The sequence below is a fragment of the Ostreococcus lucimarinus genome, chromosome 13 (assembly GCF_000092065.1).
Source record: "Ostreococcus lucimarinus CCE9901 chromosome 13, complete sequence".
NCBI lineage: Eukaryota > Viridiplantae > Chlorophyta > Mamiellophyceae > Mamiellales > Bathycoccaceae > Ostreococcus > Ostreococcus sp. 'lucimarinus'.
The window spans coordinates 285,727-307,645 of record NC_009367.1 but is presented as its reverse complement, the minus strand read 5'-3'; the positions used below and the strand labels follow the sequence as shown (position 1 = coordinate 307,645).

General features: G+C 60.6%; 14 protein-coding genes across 14 annotated transcripts; 5 read left to right on the top strand and 9 right to left on the bottom strand.

Moving 5' to 3' along the window:
• Positions 1-68: 68 nt before the first annotated feature.
• On the bottom strand, positions 69-1,904 carry OSTLU_27161 (predicted protein; the record flags this gene model as incomplete). The annotated part of the gene is made up of 1 exon (XM_001420929.1): positions 69-1,904. The coding sequence occupies one exon, from the start codon at positions 1,902-1,904 to the stop codon at positions 69-71; it is 1,836 nt and encodes a 611-aa protein (XP_001420966.1).
• Positions 1,905-2,704: 800 nt separating this feature from the next.
• OSTLU_27160 (predicted protein) lies at positions 2,705-3,346 on the top strand (the record flags this gene model as incomplete). The annotated part of the gene is made up of 1 exon (XM_001421074.1): positions 2,705-3,346. The coding sequence occupies one exon, from the start codon at positions 2,705-2,707 to the stop codon at positions 3,344-3,346; it is 642 nt and encodes a 213-aa protein (XP_001421111.1).
• An 822-nt stretch (positions 3,347-4,168) lies between these two features.
• Positions 4,169-4,990, bottom strand: OSTLU_6232 (predicted protein; the record flags this gene model as incomplete). Its single annotated transcript, XM_001420928.1, has 1 exon — positions 4,169-4,990. A coding segment is annotated over one exon (822 nt), but the record flags the coding sequence as incomplete, so codon positions are not given.
• A 1,722-nt stretch (positions 4,991-6,712) lies between these two features.
• On the bottom strand, positions 6,713-7,780 carry OSTLU_41900 (predicted protein; the record flags this gene model as incomplete). The annotated part of the gene is made up of 1 exon (XM_001420927.1): positions 6,713-7,780. A coding segment is annotated over one exon (1,068 nt), but the record flags the coding sequence as incomplete, so codon positions are not given.
• A 391-nt stretch (positions 7,781-8,171) lies between these two features.
• On the top strand, positions 8,172-8,744 carry OSTLU_93614 (predicted protein; the record flags this gene model as incomplete). Its single annotated transcript, XM_001421073.1, has 1 exon — positions 8,172-8,744. The coding sequence occupies one exon, from the start codon at positions 8,172-8,174 to the stop codon at positions 8,742-8,744; it is 573 nt and encodes a 190-aa protein (XP_001421110.1).
• A 560-nt stretch (positions 8,745-9,304) lies between these two features.
• Positions 9,305-10,201, top strand: OSTLU_41684 (predicted protein; the record flags this gene model as incomplete). Its single annotated transcript, XM_001421072.1, has 1 exon — positions 9,305-10,201. The coding sequence occupies one exon, from the start codon at positions 9,305-9,307 to the stop codon at positions 10,199-10,201; it is 897 nt and encodes a 298-aa protein (XP_001421109.1).
• Positions 10,202-10,248: 47 nt separating this feature from the next.
• Positions 10,249-11,731, bottom strand: OSTLU_41633 (predicted protein; the record flags this gene model as incomplete). The annotated part of the gene is made up of 2 exons (XM_001420926.1): positions 10,249-11,493; positions 11,687-11,731. 2 exons carry the CDS (start codon positions 11,729-11,731, stop codon positions 10,249-10,251), a joined length of 1,290 nt encoding a protein of 429 aa, XP_001420963.1.
• Positions 11,732-11,831: 100 nt separating this feature from the next.
• OSTLU_93613 (predicted protein) lies at positions 11,832-12,908 on the top strand (the record flags this gene model as incomplete). The annotated part of the gene is made up of 1 exon (XM_001421071.1): positions 11,832-12,908. The coding sequence occupies one exon, from the start codon at positions 11,832-11,834 to the stop codon at positions 12,906-12,908; it is 1,077 nt and encodes a 358-aa protein (XP_001421108.1).
• Positions 12,909-13,055: 147 nt separating this feature from the next.
• OSTLU_41670 (predicted protein) lies at positions 13,056-14,792 on the bottom strand (the record flags this gene model as incomplete). The annotated part of the gene is made up of 1 exon (XM_001420925.1): positions 13,056-14,792. One exon carries the CDS (start codon positions 14,790-14,792, stop codon positions 13,056-13,058), a length of 1,737 nt encoding a protein of 578 aa, XP_001420962.1.
• A 281-nt stretch (positions 14,793-15,073) lies between these two features.
• On the bottom strand, positions 15,074-16,192 carry OSTLU_25406 (predicted protein; the record flags this gene model as incomplete). The annotated part of the gene is given in 3 exon segments (XM_001420924.1): positions 15,074-15,091; positions 15,111-15,180; positions 15,214-16,192. Coding segments are annotated over 3 exon segments (1,017 nt in total), but the record flags the coding sequence as incomplete, so codon positions are not given.
• Positions 16,193-16,307: 115 nt separating this feature from the next.
• Positions 16,308-18,410, bottom strand: OSTLU_27152 (predicted protein; the record flags this gene model as incomplete). The annotated part of the gene is made up of 1 exon (XM_001420923.1): positions 16,308-18,410. The coding sequence occupies one exon, from the start codon at positions 18,408-18,410 to the stop codon at positions 16,308-16,310; it is 2,103 nt and encodes a 700-aa protein (XP_001420960.1).
• A 246-nt stretch (positions 18,411-18,656) lies between these two features.
• On the bottom strand, positions 18,657-19,616 carry OSTLU_27151 (ENT family transporter: nucleoside; the record flags this gene model as incomplete). Its single annotated transcript, XM_001420922.1, has 1 exon — positions 18,657-19,616. The coding sequence occupies one exon, from the start codon at positions 19,614-19,616 to the stop codon at positions 18,657-18,659; it is 960 nt and encodes a 319-aa protein (XP_001420959.1).
• Positions 19,617-20,359: 743 nt separating this feature from the next.
• Positions 20,360-20,867, top strand: OSTLU_27150 (predicted protein; the record flags this gene model as incomplete). The annotated part of the gene is made up of 2 exons (XM_001421070.1): positions 20,360-20,671; positions 20,781-20,867. The coding sequence occupies 2 exons, from the start codon at positions 20,360-20,362 to the stop codon at positions 20,865-20,867; spliced, it is 399 nt and encodes a 132-aa protein (XP_001421107.1).
• A 41-nt stretch (positions 20,868-20,908) lies between these two features.
• Positions 20,909-21,505, bottom strand: OSTLU_10386 (predicted protein; the record flags this gene model as incomplete). Its single annotated transcript, XM_001420921.2, has 1 exon — positions 20,909-21,505. A coding segment is annotated over one exon (597 nt), but the record flags the coding sequence as incomplete, so codon positions are not given.
• Positions 21,506-21,919: the final 414 nt, after the last annotated feature.

The following is a 21,919-nucleotide window of genomic DNA, read 5'->3' as shown; positions in this document are numbered from 1 at the left end:
CGCGGCTAGCGGGGCGCGACGAGCGCGAGCGTCGTCGAGGAGGCGCGGAATGACGCGATTATGGTGATTTACAAGACCGGGATGCGGTGGACCGCGTTTTTCGTGGACATCGGAGCGTACTGGAGCAAAAGTTCGATCTCACCCTTGGCTACGCCTTGAAGCTTGAAAACGTCCTTCATTATGACGTTTTGGCGGACGAGTGAGACGTCGATCTCCACAAAGCCGAGCGAGACTTCAAAACCTCTGATTTCGATTCTGAGCGGGTCGACGTCTGGAATGACGTTGTAAAAGACGAAACGTTCGTTGAACTTGGGCTGCGAAGTCTTCAATTTGCGCGCACTCGTGTACGTTTGCTTTGCACAAGACACGTGAGCCATGGGATTCGGCGGCAAGTCCTTGACACGAAGCAAATTGCGACCTTCGAGAAGTTCGACGGTGAGCAAACCTTGCTCGTAATCCTCATCGAATTCATCCGGAGCGCCGGTGTCGATGTACTCGAGCTCGACTGTCATCGTCGGGTGCATGAACTTTTTCCCACCAGGTGTTTTCGTCTTGTTCTGTTCCTCGATGCATCGGTAAAAGTATTTCATGCGCGCCTCATCCGCTTCTTCTTCGCTTTTTTTGTGCCACTCGGTGATTTCGTTGCTGCGAGTCATGATTTGTTCGTGCGTGTAGCCGTCGGCGGCGGCGAAATACTCGAGTGGGCACTCTTTCTTGTAGTACGTTGGATCGATGAAAGGGAGTTCGAGAACAATCGGACCTGGCCCGCGATCGGCGATTTCTCCGCACGTGATCGATGCCTCGCCATAGTTGGAGATACGCTCGGCGCCCTGTTTAAGGAGGCGGAACGTCAAGGGAGTTTCTCGATCGCACAACACAAACGAGTCTTCGACGCCATCCCAGCTCGGTGCGTCTCCTAAACGCGGTGGTGTACTCAGCTGGCGCTGCTCGCGAGTCCAATACTTGATAAAGTAATTGTCCGATTTGAGCATGTTTCGCATCAGCGAAGAAGCCTTGCCTTTCTTGCGCGAGAGGCGGCTATAGTTGCGTCGCTTGTAGAACGCATTTCCCTTCAGGAATCTAATTCGCATCATCCCCGTCGAAGACTCCTCGATACCGCTGGCCTCCATTATGGGTATGTGCAGTTTATAAGGATATAAGAGCATCTTCTCGATGGACGATTTCACGGTGCGCTTGACGAAACCGTGCATGAAGGGGAGCGCCATGAGATCGATTCCGCCCGGAAGGAACAATCCAAAGTCCAAAATCTCAGGCATACCCATCAAGCAAGCTTCGATCGCACCGAGACATGGAATGATATCTACCAACGGATCAAAAGTCACTTGCACCAAGCACTTCAGCTGAAGCTGGCGTAAAGACACCGGAAATCGTATCCCAAACGCGTACAACGTGACGATGATTTCGCACGACGAAGCCCACGTGAGCTCGATGTCCAAGATGGAATTCTCCATGTGAGACGAGTGCGAGCGAATCCCACAAAGCGTCGGTGCGCGCGGACCGAGTGTAAATTTCTCAAAACCAATCCAAGTCACGCTCTCGGGAAGCATGTCGCGTAAAATCGGCTCGACACTCTCCTTCACCGTCTTGCTCACCCCGGTGTCAATGTTCGGCCAAGCCGCGTCGATCACTCGATTGAGCCAATGCACGCGATTGAACGACGCGTCTTCCGTCCATTTCGGCGAATACGTGTTGAATAACGTCTTAAATTCATCCTTAAAGTGTATCTGATCCTGTTCGTTCGTCTCCAACTCCTTCTTCGCTCGCACGCTCTCCAACCACGTCAACGAGGGCGATGCATCCGCATCCTTTCGCCTGCGACGACTTATCAGCACTCGTCTCACGTAGTCTTTATCCCTCGTGCGCTTACTCCACACCGTGAGCATCGCCCCGAGGACGAATCCGATCGCCGTCGTCGCCGTCGCCACCGCGATTTGCGTCGTCGTCGCCCGAATCAACCACCGCACCGCTTTCACGACGAATTCCAGCGCGCGCACCGTCGCGTTCGACGTCACGCTCGTCTTCGCGTCCACCGTCATCGTCGCCGCGCCTTTCGTCGCTTCCATCGCCGCGCGCTTCGCCATCGCTCGCGCCGATGCAGAATTCCCGATCGTCCCCGTCGTCGCCGTCGTCGCCGCCGTCGCCGCGCTCCTCAGCCGCGCGAACGGCATGCCTCGCGTCCCGCGCGCGACGTCGATTCGCGCGCCGACGTCGATTCGCTCGCCGCGCGCCGCGCCGCGCGCGCGCCGAGTCGTGACGACGCCGCACTCTCGCGCGCGTCGCGCCGATGCTTCGCGGCGCGCGCGCCGCGACGAACGCGACGCGCGCGACGAACGCGACGAACGCGCGCGCGCGCGCGCCCTCGCGAAGCGCGTACGGCGTCGCGCGGACGTTCGTCGCGCGCGTGGACGCCGGCGCGGGCGAGCGCGGGGCGACGGTCGCGCTGAGCGACGCGCTGCGCGCGCACCTGCCGAGCGAATACGCGAGCGCGACGAGCGCGAAGCGAGAGATACGACGGAAGAATGTGCTCGTGAACGGAACGGTGCGCTCGGTCGGGGACGCGGTCGCGGACGGGGACGTGGTCGAGGTGCTGGCGCGGATTCGACCGTCCTCGCCGGTTGCGGCGGCGCACAGAGCGGGCGAGAGAGCCGTCGCGCTGGCGCGGGACGACCCACACTTTGCGATCATGGTGAAGCCGGATGACTGCGTGAGCGTGGGGAAGGGAAGCGATCCGATGAAGTGGAGCGCGGAGCGGCTGTGCGCGACGGCGCTGACGCCGACGCCGGAGGGCGTCGAAGGCGCGTTGTCGAGGCCTCGGCCGGTGCATCGGTTGGACGAACTCACGGGAGGATTGCTGGTGTGCGCGAAGACGCGGATGGCGATGACGGCGCTGTCGGCGGCGTTCGAGAAGCGAGAAGTGCGGAAAAGGTATCGGGCGGTGCTGCGAGGACGCGTCGAATCGAAGAAGGGGGTGGTCGACGTCCCGCTCGGCGGTCTGGAGGCGCTCACCGAATATAGCGTCGTGCGCGAGTACGAAAGCGAGGAATACGGCGGTATCTTGACGTTGATTGATTTTTTCCCGAAAACTGGGCGCACGCATCAGCTTCGGCGCCACGCCAAAGCGCTCTGCGCTCCCATCCTCGGCGACGTCAAGTACGATTACGCGTCGCGCGCTCACGAGGACGGCTTGTTTCTGTGGGCCACTGGTATCGTGCTTCCGCCGAGCGCCACGCCTTGGCGAGGAGAAGATTGTGGTGAATTAATTGTAGACATAGAAGAGGGCGAGAAGTTTGCGCGCGTGCTCGCACGTTGCCAAGAACTCGCGTAGCGCATAGGCAATGTTTGTAGGAGAGCATCGGAAGACGATGCAACGGTGTACGAACCATGTGACCTCATTTTGACGCACGCACGCTCGCTTCACGCTTCAAACCAAATCATGGCTTTTATCGTCAATCAACACAATCAACGCTTCGCTTACATCGCGCTGATCGTGTTATCTACCCTAGGGCAGTGCGCCGAGTGGTGTAAATACGTTCCCACCGGAGTTTGGGGCGAAGTCGCGCGGTGTCGCGGCTGTTGAGTCCGGCAAGAATTCGTGAGCGCTCGCGCGCATCTCAAGACCATGAGTAGCTTCGAGACGATTCTTTGATGTTCTTTTAATGTTACTTTCGCACCAGTTGTACCTCGAATTACAAGAAAACAAGAAAGAATGAATATACAAGAAGTGTACAAGAGCGAGGCGGTTCGCGAACTAATCTCGCGTTCGGAAGCGACGCACAAAATTCGATCCCATCCTTCGAATTCTATGACTGAGACTGAAAGAGCGCGTGCTTAAAACGACTGCGGTAGAATCAGGCGCGTTCACGTCCGTTGAAACCGCAAAGGCGGTGGCAGATCGGTTCACCGTCGTCTCGGCTCGTCCACTGCTGATGAGCTCAACGTTGTTCGCCGCATACTGCCAATCTAATTCGTCCTTGATCGAATCGAGCGCTTCTCGCGAAATATTTGCCGCAGCAAATTTAGATGACAGGCTGTTTGGCGCGCGTTTTGTCGCCGGCGCGGCTGACAGCGCTCTTTTCATGAAGTTAGCGTCGAAATCGAGAACGCTTCTCGGCGCGTTCGCGCGCGGTTCCCCAGACGAACCGAGCGAGACAATCCAAGGATGCTCTAACATTTCTTCCGGCTTCAATCTCGCGCTCGGGTCGAGAACGAGGCATTTGCGGATGAAATCGGCGCCGTGTTCGCTGACGAATGCAGGGATCTTGAACGAACCTTGGAGAATCATATCGTACGCTTGCTGTCGACTCGTCGACTGAAACGGCGGAAACCCGACGACGAGCTCAAACGCCAAAGCGCCGATGGCCCATAAATCCACAGCCTTGCCGTACCCAGCGCGATTCAATCGGAGGTATCGTTCTCGAAACTCTTTATCGCAGCGTACAACCTCCGGCGCCATGTAATCCGTCGTTCCCAAACGCCCGAGCGGTTTGAACCACTCCAAATGTAACGCAAAGCCGAAATCCGTCAGCTTCGCTCTGCCGTCATCGGTGAGTACGACATTTTCAGGCTTGATATCTCGGTGTATGACGTTCATCGCGTGCATGTGCGCGACGGCTTTGATGACCCATTTCATAACTCCCGTCACTGCTCGGCTTTCACTAAACTTTCCTCCAACTCGCGCCAAAGCGTTGAAAACGTCGCCCCGGTTGTGAAGCTCGTGTATTAAATAATAGTTCCCAGTCGAAGTGTCGATGAACGAACCAAAAAATCCCACGATGGCCGAGTGTTCCATGCTATGATGCACCGCAATTTCGTGCGCAATCTGTTCGTACACGTGCAGTTTCAACTTTGCCTTGATGTAGCACTTCAGCGCCACTTCAAAGTTCATCCTGCGATAAAACGCCTTGTATACCACGGAATATCGCCCGCGACCGATGACGTTGACGAGCTGAAAATCCTCCAGGCGAAATCTCCACCCGAACATCGACGCATTCAACACGTCCTCTGGTTTCGCCATTCCCAGCGGGTCGGGATCTGCGTCCCATTCCTCCGGGACCGCCCCCAACGCGCTCCTAAACGTCCCGCTCTGCGAGCTCGACGCGCTCGTCTCCGACAACCGTCCCGACCTCGTCGCATCGTCGTCCCGGTCGTCGTCCGCATCGAGCGAACTCCCTATCCACGTTCCATCCTCTTTTCCATTCGCTCTCAGCTCACTCGGCGTCAACCTCCGACTCGCGCGCGCGTCGCCGATCAGCGTCGCCGTCCAGGCGAGCTTTGCGCCCTCCGACGCCTCCTGTCCCGCCTGCCCGAGACCCTCGCGAGAGCTCTGCGCTGACGATCGCGCGGATAGCGCGCTCATCGGACTCGTCGCGCGGTCGTCCGCGCCCTTTCCCGCGTCCGTCGGCGTCGATTCCGTCGTCGTGTCGAAACTGCGGCGCGGCGTCCGAACGAGCGCGGCGTCGTCGTCGAGCGACATCGCGCGCGACAGACGCGCGCGAGCGACGCGCGCGAGCGCGTCGCTTCGTCGCGCGCGAGGGGCGCGACGACGGACGCGCGTCTGCGACTGACGACGCCGGGCGCGCCGCGCCTGTGGAACTGCGCGAGGGACGGGACGGCGAGCGCGTCGCGGCGCGCGTCGTTATTACATCGATCACATCCGTGATGCGGCGTCGAGAGCTCGAATGGCGTCTCGACTGGCGATGGCATCTTCGATTTCGACCTCGACGTCGACGATGCGGGCGTAGAAGTCGCGGAAGACGCGGGCGTTTCGCTCGGCTTCCGCCACCGGATCTTCGTTGAGAGGGAAGGTGTCAAAGTAGAGCACGCCGGCGTAGGATATGCGACGTAGCGCGCGGACTAATTCCATGGCGGCGTGAGGATGGACGGAGGCGAACATCAAACCGTCTTCGGCGCCGAGACGGGTGTGACCGTCGCCGAGTTGGACGCCGAACAGAGCGTTTCTCGAAGCCGCCATCGCGATGGACTGGGCTGGATTCTCGCCCGCGGCGAGCGCGTGGCCGACGTCCAGTGTCAGGCCGAAGTTGGGCTCGCCCACGGCGTCGACGAGTAGGAGTGCGGCACCTGTGGTGGGGATGAAGCTGAAACGGCTCTTTTCGTCCGTCGGCTTGAATTCGACGCTCAACTTGAGCGAGCGACACTCTTCGCTCGAGGCCACTGCTTTGTAACCGACAATCATGTCCTCCCACGCCGTGGCGTAATCCGCTTGGAGATTGTAATCGTATCCATCGTAGCGAGGCCATATGACGACTTCGTCTGCGTCGAGTGCGGTCGCAGTCGCGCACGCCTTGCGTGCCAAAGTCGCCGCGTGTTCGCGAATCACGCCATCGGGATTCGAGAACGCGCCCAATCGAAACGGCTCCTCGGGAAATCGCACGCATACGGCGCCAGGGCGCAACTTCGCGGCAAGAATCTTGTCTCGCAATTCCACTGCCGCGAGCTCGTTGCCGTCTGGTCCGATGAAATGTTCGGGGTAGTTGAGAAACACCGAATGCACGCCCTGAACGCGTCCCATGCGCTTTATGAGGTTGAAGACTTCCGGAACGTCCGGTTCGGCATCCGTGAATAAGTCTGCGCGAGATTTCATGCTATTCAATCTACTGGCAAATCGAAGTGCCTCGATCGCCGCCTCACTGGACGACGAAGACGACGAGATAGGGGACGTTCGGCACGGATCTGAAACGCCAAGAAATTCATCCACGTCGCTCCGAAATGGAAGGCTTGGCATCGCACCCAACTTCGTCACCGCCAAAGCCCCCGCGGCGCTGGCGAACTTCATGGCGTCGCGCTCGTTTTTATTTTCAGCCATCGCCACCGCGAACGCGGCGCGAAACGCATCACCAGCCGCGGTGGCGTCCACTTCTTTGGCGCCGGCCGGAAGTTCCATCGATTCGACTCTCGTGACGTCTTCGCCTCTCACGAGCAACGATCCTCGACTCCCCAGCGTGCACAGAACGGCGACGCGCGACGTTCCTGCGACGATTCTCGCCGCCTTAACGACCGCTTCGTCCCCAGAAGAAACCTCCTCCACGCGCATTCCCGCCATTCCCGCGAGTTCGCTCTCGTTCGGCGCGACGTAATCCACGAGCGCCAACAACGCCTCATCCGCCGCGTGAAACGAGCCTCCCGCGTCCAGCACGATCGTTCGCACACCGATTTCCCTCGCAACCGTCGCCGCTATCACGTTCACGCGTTCCGGCACCTCCCGCTGCAGCATCACCGTCTTCGCGCCTCGCAGCGCCTCGCGAAACTCGCTCGCCAGCGCCTCGTCGTCCGCGTTCCATCCGAGCGCGTTCGCCCCCCCCACGACCACCGCGCTCGGCGATCCATCGTCCGTCAGCATCACGAACCCCATTCCCGTCTCGATTCCGCTCCCTCGCGCCATCGTGACGCTCCCGGACACATCCGTCTCTCGCCGCAGCGCGCGTCGCAGCGTCGTCCCCGCCTCGTCCTCCCCGAATCGTCCCACGAACGCCGCCTTCCCGCCGCGCTCGCACGTCAATCGCGACGCCGCGACCGCTTGATTCGCTCCCTTCCCTCCGCACGCGCGCTCGACGCGCGCCGCCGTCGCCGCGCGCGTTTCTCCGCGGCGCGGGACCGATGTTCCGACGCGCGCGATGACGTCGGCGTTCACGCTCCCCACGACGGCGATCGACGCGCGGTCGGCGCGCGCGAGCGCGACGCGCGCGAGCGCGGTCAGCGCGGCGCCGAGCGCGAGGCGCCGCGCGCGACGCGCGCGACGCATCGCGACGACGAATGCGGCGAGCGGATTGGAATGGAATCGAATCGACGCCGCAGAGCGCGGCGTGCGGCGGCTTCGACGACGCTCGAGCGGCGACGACGACGAACGCGACGCGACGCGCGGTCGGGCGAGCGACGGGGCGACGGCGAGGACGAGGCGCGCGATGAAGGCGTCGCGAATCGCGGATTTGGAGGCGCGAATGCGCGGGCGCGCTTCGCGCGAGACGGCGTCGAGCGCGGCGACGACGACGGCGCGGGACGCGGACGCGGATCCGACGACGTCGTATTACGCGCCGTCGATCGGGGAGGACGAGGAGACGTTCGCGGGCGCGCGGGCGACGGCGCGCGAGGAGGCGGCGGCGCGGAGGGCGTACGCGGAGGCGTACGCGCGGCGAATGCTGGCGACGCGTCGACGAGGGACGAGCGCGGACGCGGAGGACGATTTGCGAGCGAAGCTGAGCGCGGATAAAGCGCTGGTGCTCGTGAATGATTGGGAGAGGGTGGTGGACGCGGGGGAGGCGCGAGCGCGGGAGCGGGAGAAGCGCTTCGCCGAGGCGCGCAGAGCGATGATGAGCAAAACGCGATTAAAGAGGGAAGGATTGTACGGATTGAGGCCGGAACAGTGTACGTGGAGCGCGTTTTCGAAATTGCGCGGGCTGTGGGAAAAGTACGCGCGGGCGCTGGTGAAGGACGCGAAGCGCGGCGAGGCTGAGGCGCGACTGACGCGCGGGCTCGACTTACACGGTTGCGTGCTCAAAGTCGTGCGTCACGCGCGCGCGCCCGATCTCGTCGGTCGCGAAGGTGTCGTTGCTTTTATCTCGTCGCGATGTCTCTGGCTCGTCGCGCGCAAGCGCGAGAAACCGATCAAAGTGCTCATCGACGGCGGCACGTTTGAGTTTGTTTTGGACGAGCGCGTCGTGCGTCTTTCGAGCGAGGACGTGTTGGCGTCCGCGCCGCGTCCGTCGTAGCGGACAAAGTTTCATGTAAGACCCATTAGTGTTAGGCGATTCGCATCCCTGGATCACGAAATCCCCAAAGTCGTCCGCGCCGCGTGGCGCGCGCGGCGCCATAACTCGGCGCCATGGCGTCGGCGGCGGATCGCATCGCCGCACTTCGCGCGAAAGTCGTGAGCGAGCGAGAAAAAGCGCGCGAGACCTCGCAAATCGCGTCCTCGTCCGCGCGGTCGTCCACAGAAGCGGAAACGGTCGCGGATGCTTCCATAGATTTTGAACGAAAACTCGCCGAGTTTCGCGCCGACGCCGACGCGAAGCTGCGCGAGGCCGTCGCGCGAGCGGTCGAAAAAGAACAAGCGAAGACAGCGGCGATCGTGGAAGCGATGAACGAGGGAAGCGGGGCGACGGAAGGCGCGGATGGAGACGATGCGCGGGCACTGCGGCAAAGGGTGGCGGCGTTGACGGAGCGCGCGAGCGAGGCGGAACGAATGCGGGGGATGGATCTAGCGAGGAATGCGTCGAGGGAGGACGAACACAAGAAAGAGATCGCGACGTTGAGGAGTGAGCGCGACAAGATGGCGACGGAATTGAAGAAATTGAGGGCACATTTGTTGGCGCTGGAGGACGAAGAGGACGAGGTGGCGGAGGAACAGGAACGAGAAATAGACGAGGCGAGAGAGGAGGAAAGGCGAGAATACGAACGGCGTTTAAGCGACTTGAAGAAGAACATGAGTGGAAACGATGCCGAGGTCACGAGGTTGCGGGAGGTGATAAAGGCTCGAGACGAAGAGGTGGAAAATTTACAAAAGGCGCTCGGGGCATATTACGCTGAAATCGAGAGCGCGGACGCGCAGCGCATTGAGTCGGCGAATCTACGACAAAAGCTAGCCGCACTCACCTCGCAGGCGACTGCTGATAGAGCAGCATGCATGGAAGCCAAAGAAAAGGCGAAGGAAGCGGAGGAAAGGTTGACTAAGTTTGAGGCTCACTTGAAAATCGCCAAGGAGGAATGCATCAAGGCCACGAGCGACGCGAGTAAGCTCAGGAAAGCGCTCCATCACGCCCTTCAAAAGAGCAGCGATATGATGGTAGAGAGTGAGAAATTGTTGGATAAGCGCATAGTGAGCGATTTATTCATCGCTTATCTCGAACGCGAACGAGCGGAGGACGTGCTCGATTTGCTCGCAAAAATGCTCGGCTTCACCGACAAACAAAAGGCACGGATGGAAGCTCTAAAGAGACGACAGAAAAAGCGAGGTGTGCTCGGAACGATCGCGCGCGCGCCCGTGAGCATTGCAGCTGGTGCGATAGGCGTCGCACTCGAAGTTACGGGCGCTACGGGCGAGAACAAACCAGTACCAGTCGCAGACTTGTGGATTTCGTTTCTCGAGCAAAACGCAGCCAACGACGAAGAAGTAGAGAACAAAATTCCGTCGTCAAGCGAGCTCATCTCAGCCGCGCGCGAATTGTAGAATAGCAATGTTAGGAATAGCAAAGATAGTAAATTACAAGCGCAGCGCTAGAGACGCGATTGCGCAACTTGCCACTGCTTCATCGCCTGTCTAACACCTAAATCGAGCATAATCTCCTCGCTCCCGCCCGGGATCGCATAAGCGCGAACATCGCGGTAGAGCCGCTCGATCTTTTCACCTTGACCTCCCCGGACGTAAGAGGCCCCACCAAACACCTGAGCCGCTTCTCTGGCGCAAAATTCAAACACTTTGGTGCTCTGCACTTTGGCCAACGCGGTGATACCCGCAAGCGCTTTCGAAGATTCTTCCTTCGTCATGGTATTCATTTGATAGGTGATGGTCTCTAGCAAGTAATGCGTCGCCTCGACTTGTCGAATCATCTCAGCGAGTTTGTGTCGAATCACTGGGTGCTCGATGAGTTTCTTACCAAACGTTCTTCGACGGTGCGCGTACTTGAACGATTCCTCATAGCACACGCGTGCAAACCTATTCGCCTGAATCACAAACCCCCAACGTTCGTGATTGAAGTTGTGCATGATATACTTGAAGCCTTCGTTTTCTTTGCCGATCAAATTCTCGACTGGCACTTTCACGTCTTCAAAGGTGATGAACGTGGTGCCGCTCGCCCAAACGCCCATGCAGTCCATGCGGCGACAATCCACGCCAGGCATCGAACGCTCGATGACTAGGAGCGAAATCCCACCCATGCCCGGCCCACCCGTGCGCACCGCGACGGTGAAATAATCTGCCCAAATCCCATTCGTGATCCATTTCTTCTCCCCCGTCACTCGATAAAACTTCCCGCTCGGATCCAACTTTGCCTCGCACCGAATGTTCGCCACGTCGCTGCCGGCGTACGGCTCCGTGATCGCCAGACATATGATCCCTTCCCCTCGCAAGCACGGAGCTCCTACCCTTCGTCGCAAATCTTCGCTCCCAAAGTTCAAAACTGGTGGCAAACCGATGTGTATGCCCTCCAGTAGTCCCCAAAGTACGCCGCCGCTCCCGCACCGCGCGAATTCGTCAAAGACGATCAACTCATGAAAGTAATCAAAATGCTCCGGTTCCTCGCACTCGGGGACCAAATCCTTCGGCCACGGTTTTCCAACCACCGCGGGTAATATCCCAGCCGCGTACGTCGCTCTGTACACTTCTGGAGGTATGGTTTTCGTCTCGTCCCACTCGTGCACGTACGGCGCGATGTCCCGCTCCACGAACGCTCGCACCTTGTCTCGAAACTTCGCGTGCGACATCGTGTAATACGGCGAATTAAACGTCGTGTACCACGACGGCTGTGATGACCATCGATTCGTACCGTCGTCAGTCCTCCGCGTCGCGTCGTCCGCGCGTCGCGTCGCGTCGATTCATTCGTTCCGTCGGGTTAGTAACCGTCCTCGGAATTCCATCGATTCGCGGCAGTCTCGTCGCGCGCGTCCGCGTCGTCCGCGCGCCCGATCGCGTCGCGTCGCGTCGCATCGCACGCACGTCGCCGAAAGGCACGCCCTCGCCGAACGGCTCGCGCGTCGTCATGATTGAACGATTCGATCGATTGTGCCGTCGGCTTGAAGTGACGCGACGCGACGACACACGCCGACGCCGACGCGGACGCGGACGCGAGGCGCGAGCACCGATGGCGAGGCGCGCGCAGTGGCGGTCGTTCGCGCACGCGAAGTGCGACGTCGACGACGCCCTCGCGACGACGTTCGCGCTCGCGAAATCGGTCGAGGTGGCGGTGCCGCGAGGACGGCGCGACGACGAGGACGCGATCGCGCGCGCGCTCGACGACGACGCGAATGCGATCGTCGGGACACATTTCGAGGCGGAGATGTCGATCGCGGACGCGCTGGACCCGCACTTCGTGCACGAACACGTGCGACGGTGGACGGCGGCGAAGACGAAGACGCGCGACGCGGGCGCGACGTTTGGGCTGACGACGATCGACGCCGAGGTAGATTCGGACGATTGTTTTTGCGTGACGCCGAAGGGACGATTCGTTGCGTCGCTCATGGCGGACGCAAAGGAAAGTTTGGGGATGCAAACGACGGAGGACGCGCGCGGGAAGGCGCTCGCGAGCGTGAATTTGACGCGAGAAGAGTTCAAGGTGGGGAATTGGTTTCACGATCGAATCGGGGCGTGTGCGCGGGCGTTTGAGCAGCGAACGGGAAAGTCAAAGGTATTGTGCGCGTACATGGTGAGTGGTGCGCACGAGGAGGTCAAGTTTCCACGCACAGTGACGGCGGCGAGGCGCGCAGAGAGCGTCAAGACTTCGTCGCAAGTTCGCGTCAATTTGGTGAGTCAAAGTGCCGTGTTACTCGCGTCTGCGAGTCCACCGATGAGAGGCGAGGAAAAGGACATCGATGTTGATGATTTAGATCGGATTTTAGAATTTTGTGGGCGCATAAGTCTAGGAGACGCCTACATGGAGGGCGCCGAGGACGACCGAGGCGACATCGTCGAGACGCGTCGCTGGCGAGGTTTGATGTTGTATCCAGATACTCGACGCGTGATTGATATCGCGCGAAGGATCGTGAACGATGGGCTCGCACCGTGGGCCGTCGTCACTGTTTGGGCTTTCGCACACATGCCGAGCGAACTCACAGGTGAGCCGAGAAAGAAAATTGAGCGCGACTCATGCGCGCCAAAGATGGGCGCCGTGTTCACCATCGTCTTGTACCCCGACGACAAGTATTTGAAATTCGTAGCGTAGCGTAGGAAATAGTGTATAGCTTGTGTACTCGTACATATTATTAAAAAGTAGAATCTCGCCAATGTGAAATTGTCCAGTGGAAGGTGGTGTGTGGTGTGTGGTACAATTAATCTGTTATCTTGAGACGTATTGAGAAAATTGTGTCCTTTACTTGGAGCCTTCGCCTTCGGCGCCGGAAGAACTTCGGGAGCCTTCTTTCGAACCTTCGTTCGAACCTTCGTTCGAGCCGTGACCGTACTCGTCCACTCCCTTGCCTTCGACTTCGCCGACCTTGTTCGCCTCGCTCGCGTTGGTTTCGTTCGACTTTGGTTTGTTGTCCGATCCGTTTGAGACGTTTTCAGTCGTCGTCGTCGTCGTCGTCGTTTCATCGTTGTTTCGAGTGAACTGTCCGCGAACGCGAGGACGGGATTCCGAGAGCTTTTGTCGCGAAGGGTAAAGAACTTTCTTTTCGAAGTTCCTTTCCTTGCGCTTCTTCAAAAAGCGTCGAATCGCCGCGGCGCGATGCTCGGCGGCTTGGCTCGAGCTCGTCTGCTGGGTGTGATCGGCCGCAGTTTGTAAAACGTTGAAAAACGGATTCGCCATATACGATTGATCCATCACTGAAGCGTCGACCGAAGACGCCGCCACCGCGGCGGCGGCGGCGGCGGCGGCGGAGAATTGGTTCATATCGGCGTACGGCGGCATCGGCGGCGGCACGGGCATTTCCATCTTCGGCATAATCGGTCCGTAAAATTTGGCGAAATCTGACGGTGGCATCATGGAAGACGCTTCATAAAACGAGTGATGCTGCTGCGTCAAGTCAACGCTCATCATTTGCACCGCGGTATCCTTGTTTTCGTTCTTAAGGTAGTTTTGAAACCCCTTGAACGCCGAACGCGAGTTTGATCGTCGAACGACGACGTGCTCAGACGCGTGCTCTGGTAAAGAGAGTTCGAGCATAGTCGTTGCCCCACCGTGCGCCTTGATGAGTTGCACGCTCAAGCCGCGGAACTTTTCGCCGTCGTTTGGATCACGCTGGCCCGACCCCGAGCCTTCGTGGGAGCCGCTACCGCTTCCCGTGCCTTGACCCGAGCCGCCCGAGCCGCAGTCTCCCGACCCACCCTCGCGACTGGCCCATCGATCGATCGCTTCGGCTTCGGCGCGTCTCGTGAGCGGTTTTTCGTTGTATTGATTATCGCTCCCCGAATCGTTTTGCCCACCGCCCGAGCCCCCCGCGACTTTTTCCCTGCTCGTGAGCTTGGTGAGCGACGACTTTGCGCTCCCGCCGACGTTGTCGTTTGGATCCATGCAGTTCCCCGAACCCGAACCCTCACCTTCAACGCTACCACTTTCGTGGCTTTTTAACGCCCGCGTGTGCGCCAAGCTCTCCTTCAACTCGATGCGGTTCACCGGTTTCGTCAAGAAACCGGCGGCGCCCGAATTTTCAAATCGCGTCTTGCACGCCTTGCGCTCGTCCACGGTGGACATGATGACGATCGGCACCCCGCGCAGGGTTTCGTTCGCCTTACACGCCTCCACCAGTTCGACTTCCCCGTCGAGTTCGGGCATCAACACGTCGAGCAAAATCATATCCACCGACGTGTCCTCCCTCGCGCTCTTCGGCGCCCCCCGCAAGACGTCCAAGACTTCGTTCCCATTCGTCGCCGCCACCACCTCCACCCCGAGCTCGCGCAGCATCGATTCCACCATCTTTCGCGTGTGCGCGTCGTCCGTCGCCAGCAGCACTCTCAAGTGCGCGCCCGCGTCGTTCAACCTCGGTCGCGCGCTCTTCCCATTCGTCTTCGCGCGCGCGCGTCCCGCGCGTCCCCCCCCCCCGCCCGCGTTTCTCGCGCTCGCGTCCTCGACCGCGTCCGCGAGCGCGTCCGCGAGTCGCGTCGCGCCCATCGCGTCGTCGTCCCGCATCGTCGCTCGCGCCCGTCGCCGCGCCTCCGTCGCGTCGTCGAGCGCGGTCCGGACGACGCGACGGACGCTGGTTTTCGCGCCGCGCCGCGCCGCGCCGCGCCGCGCGTCGATCGCGCCGCCGCGTCGATCGTCGCGCGCGTCGTGTGCCTGAGAATGCGGGGCGCGCGCGACGCGCGATCGACGAGTCGCGACCCGGCGCGGGGGGGCTCGAGCGAATCTTTTCGACGACGCTTTTTCGCCGCGAAAAAGCGAAACGCGGGATATTCGCAGACGTGTGATAAATGTACGTATTACACGCGTGTTGAAGGGTATGCAAAAGGGATCTCCCGCAATGATGCGTCCCGTTGAAAATATCTTCGAGCCGACGGCGGCGCGGTGGGCGGTCGGTCGCTCGGCGACGCCGGGCCGGGACGGGAAGGCGGACTCACGCGCTCGAGGCGAGGGCGGCGGCGACGTCGGAGCCGAGGGCGGAGGCGAGATAATCGCCGATCGACGCGAACGGACGCGCGACGGCGAGGTCGAGGGCGAATAAGGCGAACCAAAACGCGCTGGGACGCGTCAAAAAGGCGCGGACGTAGTCGGCGTCCGACGAGACGACGTCGCGCGCGCGAAGTGAGGCGCCGAACGTGGACCAGTTCAGGAGCCAAATCAAACCAAACGTGCCGTGAGCCCATATCGTGGGGAGACCGGGTCTCGCGGCTTCGAGCGCGGCGACGGAGGCGACGTCGAGGACGCGCTGCGCCGGGAAAATTTGAGCTCCGAAACCGAGCGTGCCGAGCCACACCGCGAGCGCGGCGCGCTTGTCGTCCTTCGTGAACAGGACGATGTATGCCGACGTCATCGTTTGCCACACGAATGGCAACCACGCCAACCAAAGGGTGTCCAATCCGGGGACTCTGAGCGCGGGATCGACGACGCCCGCGAAGCGAACGCACTCCCACGTCAACACGAACTGAAACGCGATCGATCGCGCGCTGAGCTCGGTTTTCCGCCAACCGCGGCTCTTTGAAAGTGGTAGTCCACTCAACGCGCACACCGTCGCCAGCGTGAGCGCGACGCCGGTCAACGCGGGGTCCAGCCCCGGAGTCGCGCCGCCACCGCTCGTCAGCGCCGTCGCGTCGTCCAGCGCCCACTGGCCCATCATTCCCGCCCCTAGCGCGGTATATAACGTTCCCGACACCGCGTGCGTGTGATACTTGTCCGCCTTGGTCCACATCCTGCGAAACGCGCGCTCGGGAGTCATTTCGTCGTCCTTTGAGCTCGTCGACGCCTTCGCGCTCGTCGACGCCCGCGCGCGCGCGCTCGTCGACGCGCGCGCGCGTGGAGACGCGCATGACGACACTGTGTGCTTCGGCCACGCGTGGACGCGAGACATCGTCCGCGATGACGGTGCGCGCGCGCGTGTGCGGGGCGGCGCTATTCACACGTCGAGTATACAGAGCTACTTATTACGACACCCACACATCGGAGGCGCTACTAGGCGTGACTGCGCTGTGATCACGACGTGTCCATCTTCACCGCCGCGTTGACTTTGATTTTATCGATGAAGTGAATTGTTTCGGCTTTGGAGACCAACAAGTTGCATGACGTGCGACCGCGCCAGCACGCGATGGCGAGGTCCGCCTTGCTGACGTTGATGGCGGCCAGATCTTCATCGCGAGGAACGAGAATGCAGCATCCCAAAGTGAGATCGAGCAAGGCTTTTTTGGTTTCGGCGCAAGAGATGACGGCGCGTTGCGGCGCCTCTGCGCTGTACTCAAACGCCAACGTGCGACGTTCAAGGATGGCTTTAAAGTCGTCAAAAGTCGGGCGAATGATGCGCTTTCTCACGAACGGGAACATCATCGGTATTCCGTCTTGCGTGAGACGGAAATCACACATCGCACCAGAAGTTTCTTCTTGTTCTTTGACTTCATCCTTGATTTCCTGGCGCTCGAACGCCTTGAGCCCGCACGACGTCACGCGAAGACTTTCGTTGACGTCGCACGCTAAGTACTGGCGCAAGGAGTCGGTGATGGTGTACACACGCTTCGGTCGTGAAGTGTCCGCAGTGCGTGTGACACAATTTTTGTGTAACGCAATGTCATCGCTTTCGATACCGTAGACACTGTAGATGCTATTGATCACCTTCGGATCGTTCACCGGAAGCACAGGATCGATGCCGAGCCATCGACTGCCCCCGTTCGGACCCGTCGCGCCTCTGTGTGGGAGCAAATACTCGCCTTTGTCGTCGACTTCCGGAGGTATAGACGCAGTCTGACCCTTGCGGGCCAACGTGATCACCTCATGTGACATCTCGATCTCGTTCTTCGCGTTCACGTTGAGCGAAAGGCGAACACGCTCCTTCACAGTTTGCTTCTTTGCGTTCACGTCTTCTTTGATCTCCATGGGCTTAACTTTCTGGAATACGGCGACAAAGAATCCACCAGTGTCTTGATGATGAGGCAAAAGTCGCAGACATCGCTCCAACGGCAGTTTCTTCGTCTCTTCGTCGGAGAACATCGTCTCGCAGAGCTTGAACATTTGCTCCTCGCCTCGAAAGCTTGGGTGATAGCCAAACTTATCCCACACTTGCCAATCGCGCAATCCAGGGCTACGCTTCAAGTCTGGCAATTCGTCACTCACATCGAGAAGCTCCAAAGCACCATCGCATTCCTTCAACAACGCCGCCACGACAGCTTCGTTTTCAATCGGATTCAGCGAGCACGTGCTGTACACGAGACGACCGCCCACCTTGAGGAGCTGAGCACCGCGAGCAGCGATTCTAAGCTGTAAGGTATGCAAACCGTTACCATTACCAGGAGTCCATCTGTTCCAGATATCCGGTGCCTTGCGCATCGTCGCGTCGCCCGAGCACGGTACGTCGCACAGGATGGCGTCAAAGTCGAAGAGTTCACCCTTTGGGCCTTTGATGATGGGATAGTTTTGCGCTTCATGATTGGTCACGAGTAACGTCGGTGAGTTCGCTCGCTTCGTTTGATGCGTCAGTAAGTTGCAACGCTTCAAATCGACGTCATTGGCGACGACGATTCCGGTGGGAAGCTTGGTGTTGCCGTCAAAATCACCGTGCATGCGTTCCAAAATCTGAAACGTCTTGCTTCCCGGCGACGCGCACATGTCCAAAATTCGATGATGCGGTTGCGCATCCAAGAAAAACGGAGGAATCATCGATACTGCCTCTTGCCTAGAGATCGACCCGAGCTCGTTAGCGTTCTTGATGAAGTCGAAAATTCCTTGCAGCGCCGGCAACCGTCGCAACTGCGCTCGCGTATAACTACACTGCCACGCCAATCGCTCGGGATACCACGCCAACGGCTTCGGCGGCGGTAATTCATTTTGTTCCTCATCTTTCAATTCCTCTTTGAGCAATTCCGCGAACAGTGTCCCCTCCAATTGGTCTCGCATATCCGTCGCGAACTTTCCACTTCCATTGATTCTAAACGTCATCGGCAACGGCGACCGCATGCAGTCCAAAAACGTCTCCCACTCGCTCTCCGGGACGATATTCTGGGCTTTGTAGTACGTCTCAAACGCTTTGTTCGTCTTCTGGATGTCGTGATAGCCGTCGTGCGCGTTCCCTCGTTCACCTCGCGCATCCATGCCGCCGCCGCCGTCGCGTTTTTGTCGCTTGAAGTCGCGCGCGAAGGCGCCGCTTTGAGGACCGTTCCCGCGACCACCGCCTCCTCGACGCTTGTTAAATCGACCCCGACCCATTTCGAGGGAAGTTCCGTCGCGCGCGCGCGAGTGCGGCGGCGACTCGATCGCGATTGCTTTGGCGGCCGTGAGGTCAAAAAGTCTCTGACAATCATCGCGAATACAATTTATTACAATTTGGCCGCAACCGCGCTAAGATAATATGAATACAATGAACAGAGACAATGCAGTGCCGAGGAATATACCGGCGACGAGGGCAAAGCTGAGGACGACGCCCTCGGCTTGACGTTTTGAGAGCGGCGCGCGGCTGGCGCCGTGCATCATGGCGACGCTCGCGAGCCAACCATTCGTCACCGCGAGGGCGGATATGAAGAGGAAGGGGAAGAAGTCGGACGCAAACACGGTGGGCACGCGCCAGTTCGGCGTGGTGACGTTGCAGGCGGCGAGAAACGGGATGAAGGCGAATCGAAGCGTCGCCGCGCGCCGCAACGACGCGCCTCTCGGCGGCGTCTTGGGATACATTCCAGCCAGATGTCGGCCGAGAAAATCGCCCAAGTTGAAGAGTAAGAATAATACCGGCGACCAAAACGCTCCCATTGCGCCGTGCGAGCTCTCGATTGAGCTCGTGATTGCCGGAAACGCGCAGAGGCTGGCGATAAACGTCAACGCGACGGCGAGTCTATAATCGCGACTCTCGTCGCCGAAATCCTCCACGCCTGTGGAAGCTCTCAACGGCGCGCCCTCGACGTCGCTGTCGTACTCATCGACGTCATCATCCCGTAGGAGCGCGTTCATCTCCGACCGGCGCCCATCTCGATGCCGCTCGACCCCAGTGAGCTCTTCGAATGCGGGCGTCTTGTCCAATCGCGCCGCCGTCGCCGCGCAACCCAGCACCACCGCCGCGGCGACGTAAAAATACGCCTGTGCGCCTTTCGCGGACGACGAGGACGAAACTGATCCCCCACCATACGCAGTCGTCGCCAGCGCCACCAAAGAAACCACCACCCCACTCACCGCCTGCCCGCTCATCGCGCCCTGCGCGAACTCGGGCGGCAACCGACTCGCGAGCGCGAACCCCCCGGACTGCGCCACCGCCGTCGCCAATCCGACCACCACGATCACCCCTAGCGTCTGCGCGAATACGACGTCCATTTTCACCCGTTCCACGCCCGCGACGACCCCACACGTCCATATCCCCACCGCCGCGATTCCCAGCGCGCTCGCCGTCGCTCGCGAACCCGTCGCCGCGCCGCGCGCGTCCCCATATTTCACCAACCCCGCGCATCCGATCAGATTGCTCAGCGCGTACGCGTTCGCGAACGTCCCTTCGAAATTCGCCGCGAAGAACGACCCATCGTTCGCGCCATCGTTCGCGAACCGTCGCGCGAAGTACGCGCGCTCGGTGATGAAGACGTTCCACGGGAACAGCGTCCCCACGCCCACGGCGACGAAGCGCGCGTACAGCGCGCGCGCCGGCGTCATCGAGGCGCGCGTCGCTCGAGACGCGTTCGCGTCGTCGCCCGCGCGTCGGCGTCGCGCGTCGGCGTCGGCGTCGACATCGTTCGCGTCGTCGTCGTCGTTCGCGTCATCGACCGTCGGGACCGACGCGTCGGCGGCGGCGGCGGCGATCGCGTCGCGCGCGCCGCGCTCGGAGTCCCCGCTCGCGCGCGTCGCCGGCGTCGCGCGCATCGCGCCCGCGGCGAGGCGCGCTCTGCGGCGTCGCGCCATTCGTCGACGCATCATCGATCGAGACGATGACGTTCGCGACGACGACGCGCGCGACGACGACGACGGCGCGATGCGCGACGACGCGACGCGCGACGACGCGACGCGCGCGCGGCGTGTTCGCGGCCGCGCGGTCGAGCGCGACGCGCGCGCGCGCGACGACGAAGACGATGACGACGACGCGAAGGCTGGAATCGCCGCGCGTCGGGAAGACCACGCGCACGCGCGCGACGCCCGCGGACGATGAAGGCGACGTGCCGTTCGGGTACACGCGCGCGGACGTGATGCTGATCGGGACCGGGGTCACGGGCGCGGGATTCGCGGCGTACTACGGGTTGCAATCGTTCGCGGGGATGGATTCGACGAAGGCGGGCAACGCGGTGCAGTTGACGTTCGTGCTCGGATTGACGCTCGCGTGGGTGGGGTCGTACGTCATGCGAGTGTTCAATAAGGACATGACTTACGCGAAGCAGTTGAAGGATGTGCGTGCGAAGCGAACGAGGCGAGAGCGCGAGACGAAACGCGAAGGAGAAAGAAAACGCGAACCGAAGACTGACGCTCAGACGTTTCGTTTCGACGATGGTTAAACAGTACGAAAACGCGGTGATGCAAAAGCGTTTGGAAGAAATGCCGGCGAGCGAGCTGGAGAAGATGATGGACGAATTGGACGAGAAGTGAGTAGTGTTCTATTGCAGTGTAAGTGCGGCGCTTTTATCAGTTTATCCTCTCGCCCTGGCGCGACGCGCCTCCTCTTCCCCGGCTAAACGATCGCTCACGCTCACCATCCCACGACGGTCGAGGAACGGATACTCGCCCACCCAGACGTTAAGGAACGGAAAATACGCCTCGCGAACGGCTTGAAACGTGTAAAAGTACGGGTCGTCTGATGTCACGATGAGCTCGACGTCGTCGCCTACGTTGATATCCGCGTACTCCGCTTTTAAAGGAACTTTCAGCGGTACTCGCGCCCCGGATCTATCTCCGACGACTAGGTTAAACATCCAATCTACGCTCGACGTCCCGCGCGTCTCCACGGGCTCGACTGAGATGACTCTGGCGCGCCACAGGCCCGCGTATTTAGCGCTTCGCACCTTTGAGTTACGTCGCGCCGCTAACGCCACGGGTGCCCACAAAAAAAACGTGCTCGCGGGCACGGCGAGCGCCGGCGCCGCATTCGCGGTCAACACCGTCGTCAACAGCGACAACCCCACGCGTTGAAACGCGGTATCGTTATCCCCCCAAAAGTACCCGTATTGCTCCCCCGTCGCCGCGATGGGCAGCACGCGTTCGTAATCCCGCTGCGTCAGCACCAGCACGTTCGGTCGCGCTCCACCTCGATCCCGTCGCTCGTTTCGTCGCTCTCGCGGTTCCCTTCGCGCCGCTCGCCGTTGTCGCGTCGACGCCGACGCCGTCGCCCCTCGCGCGCGTCGCGCCTCGTCCTCGTCCAGCCACCGCGCGTCCTCGGCCGCGCGTCCCGACGCGCTCGCGCTCGCGTCGTCGTCGTCGTCGTCGTCCATCATAGCGTCGTCCGCGTCCGCACCGCGTCGAGCGACGCGAAGCGCGCGTCCGCGGCGCGTCGTCGAGCCGCCGCCGGAATTGAATGCCCGCGCGATTCCCTCGCGACTCCTTCGCCGCGCGCGCGCCGCGCCGTTCGTCGCCGCGCGCGTCGTCGCGCGCGATGTCCACCGCGTCGTCGGCGCGCGCGCGCGCGCGTCGACCGACGCGGACAT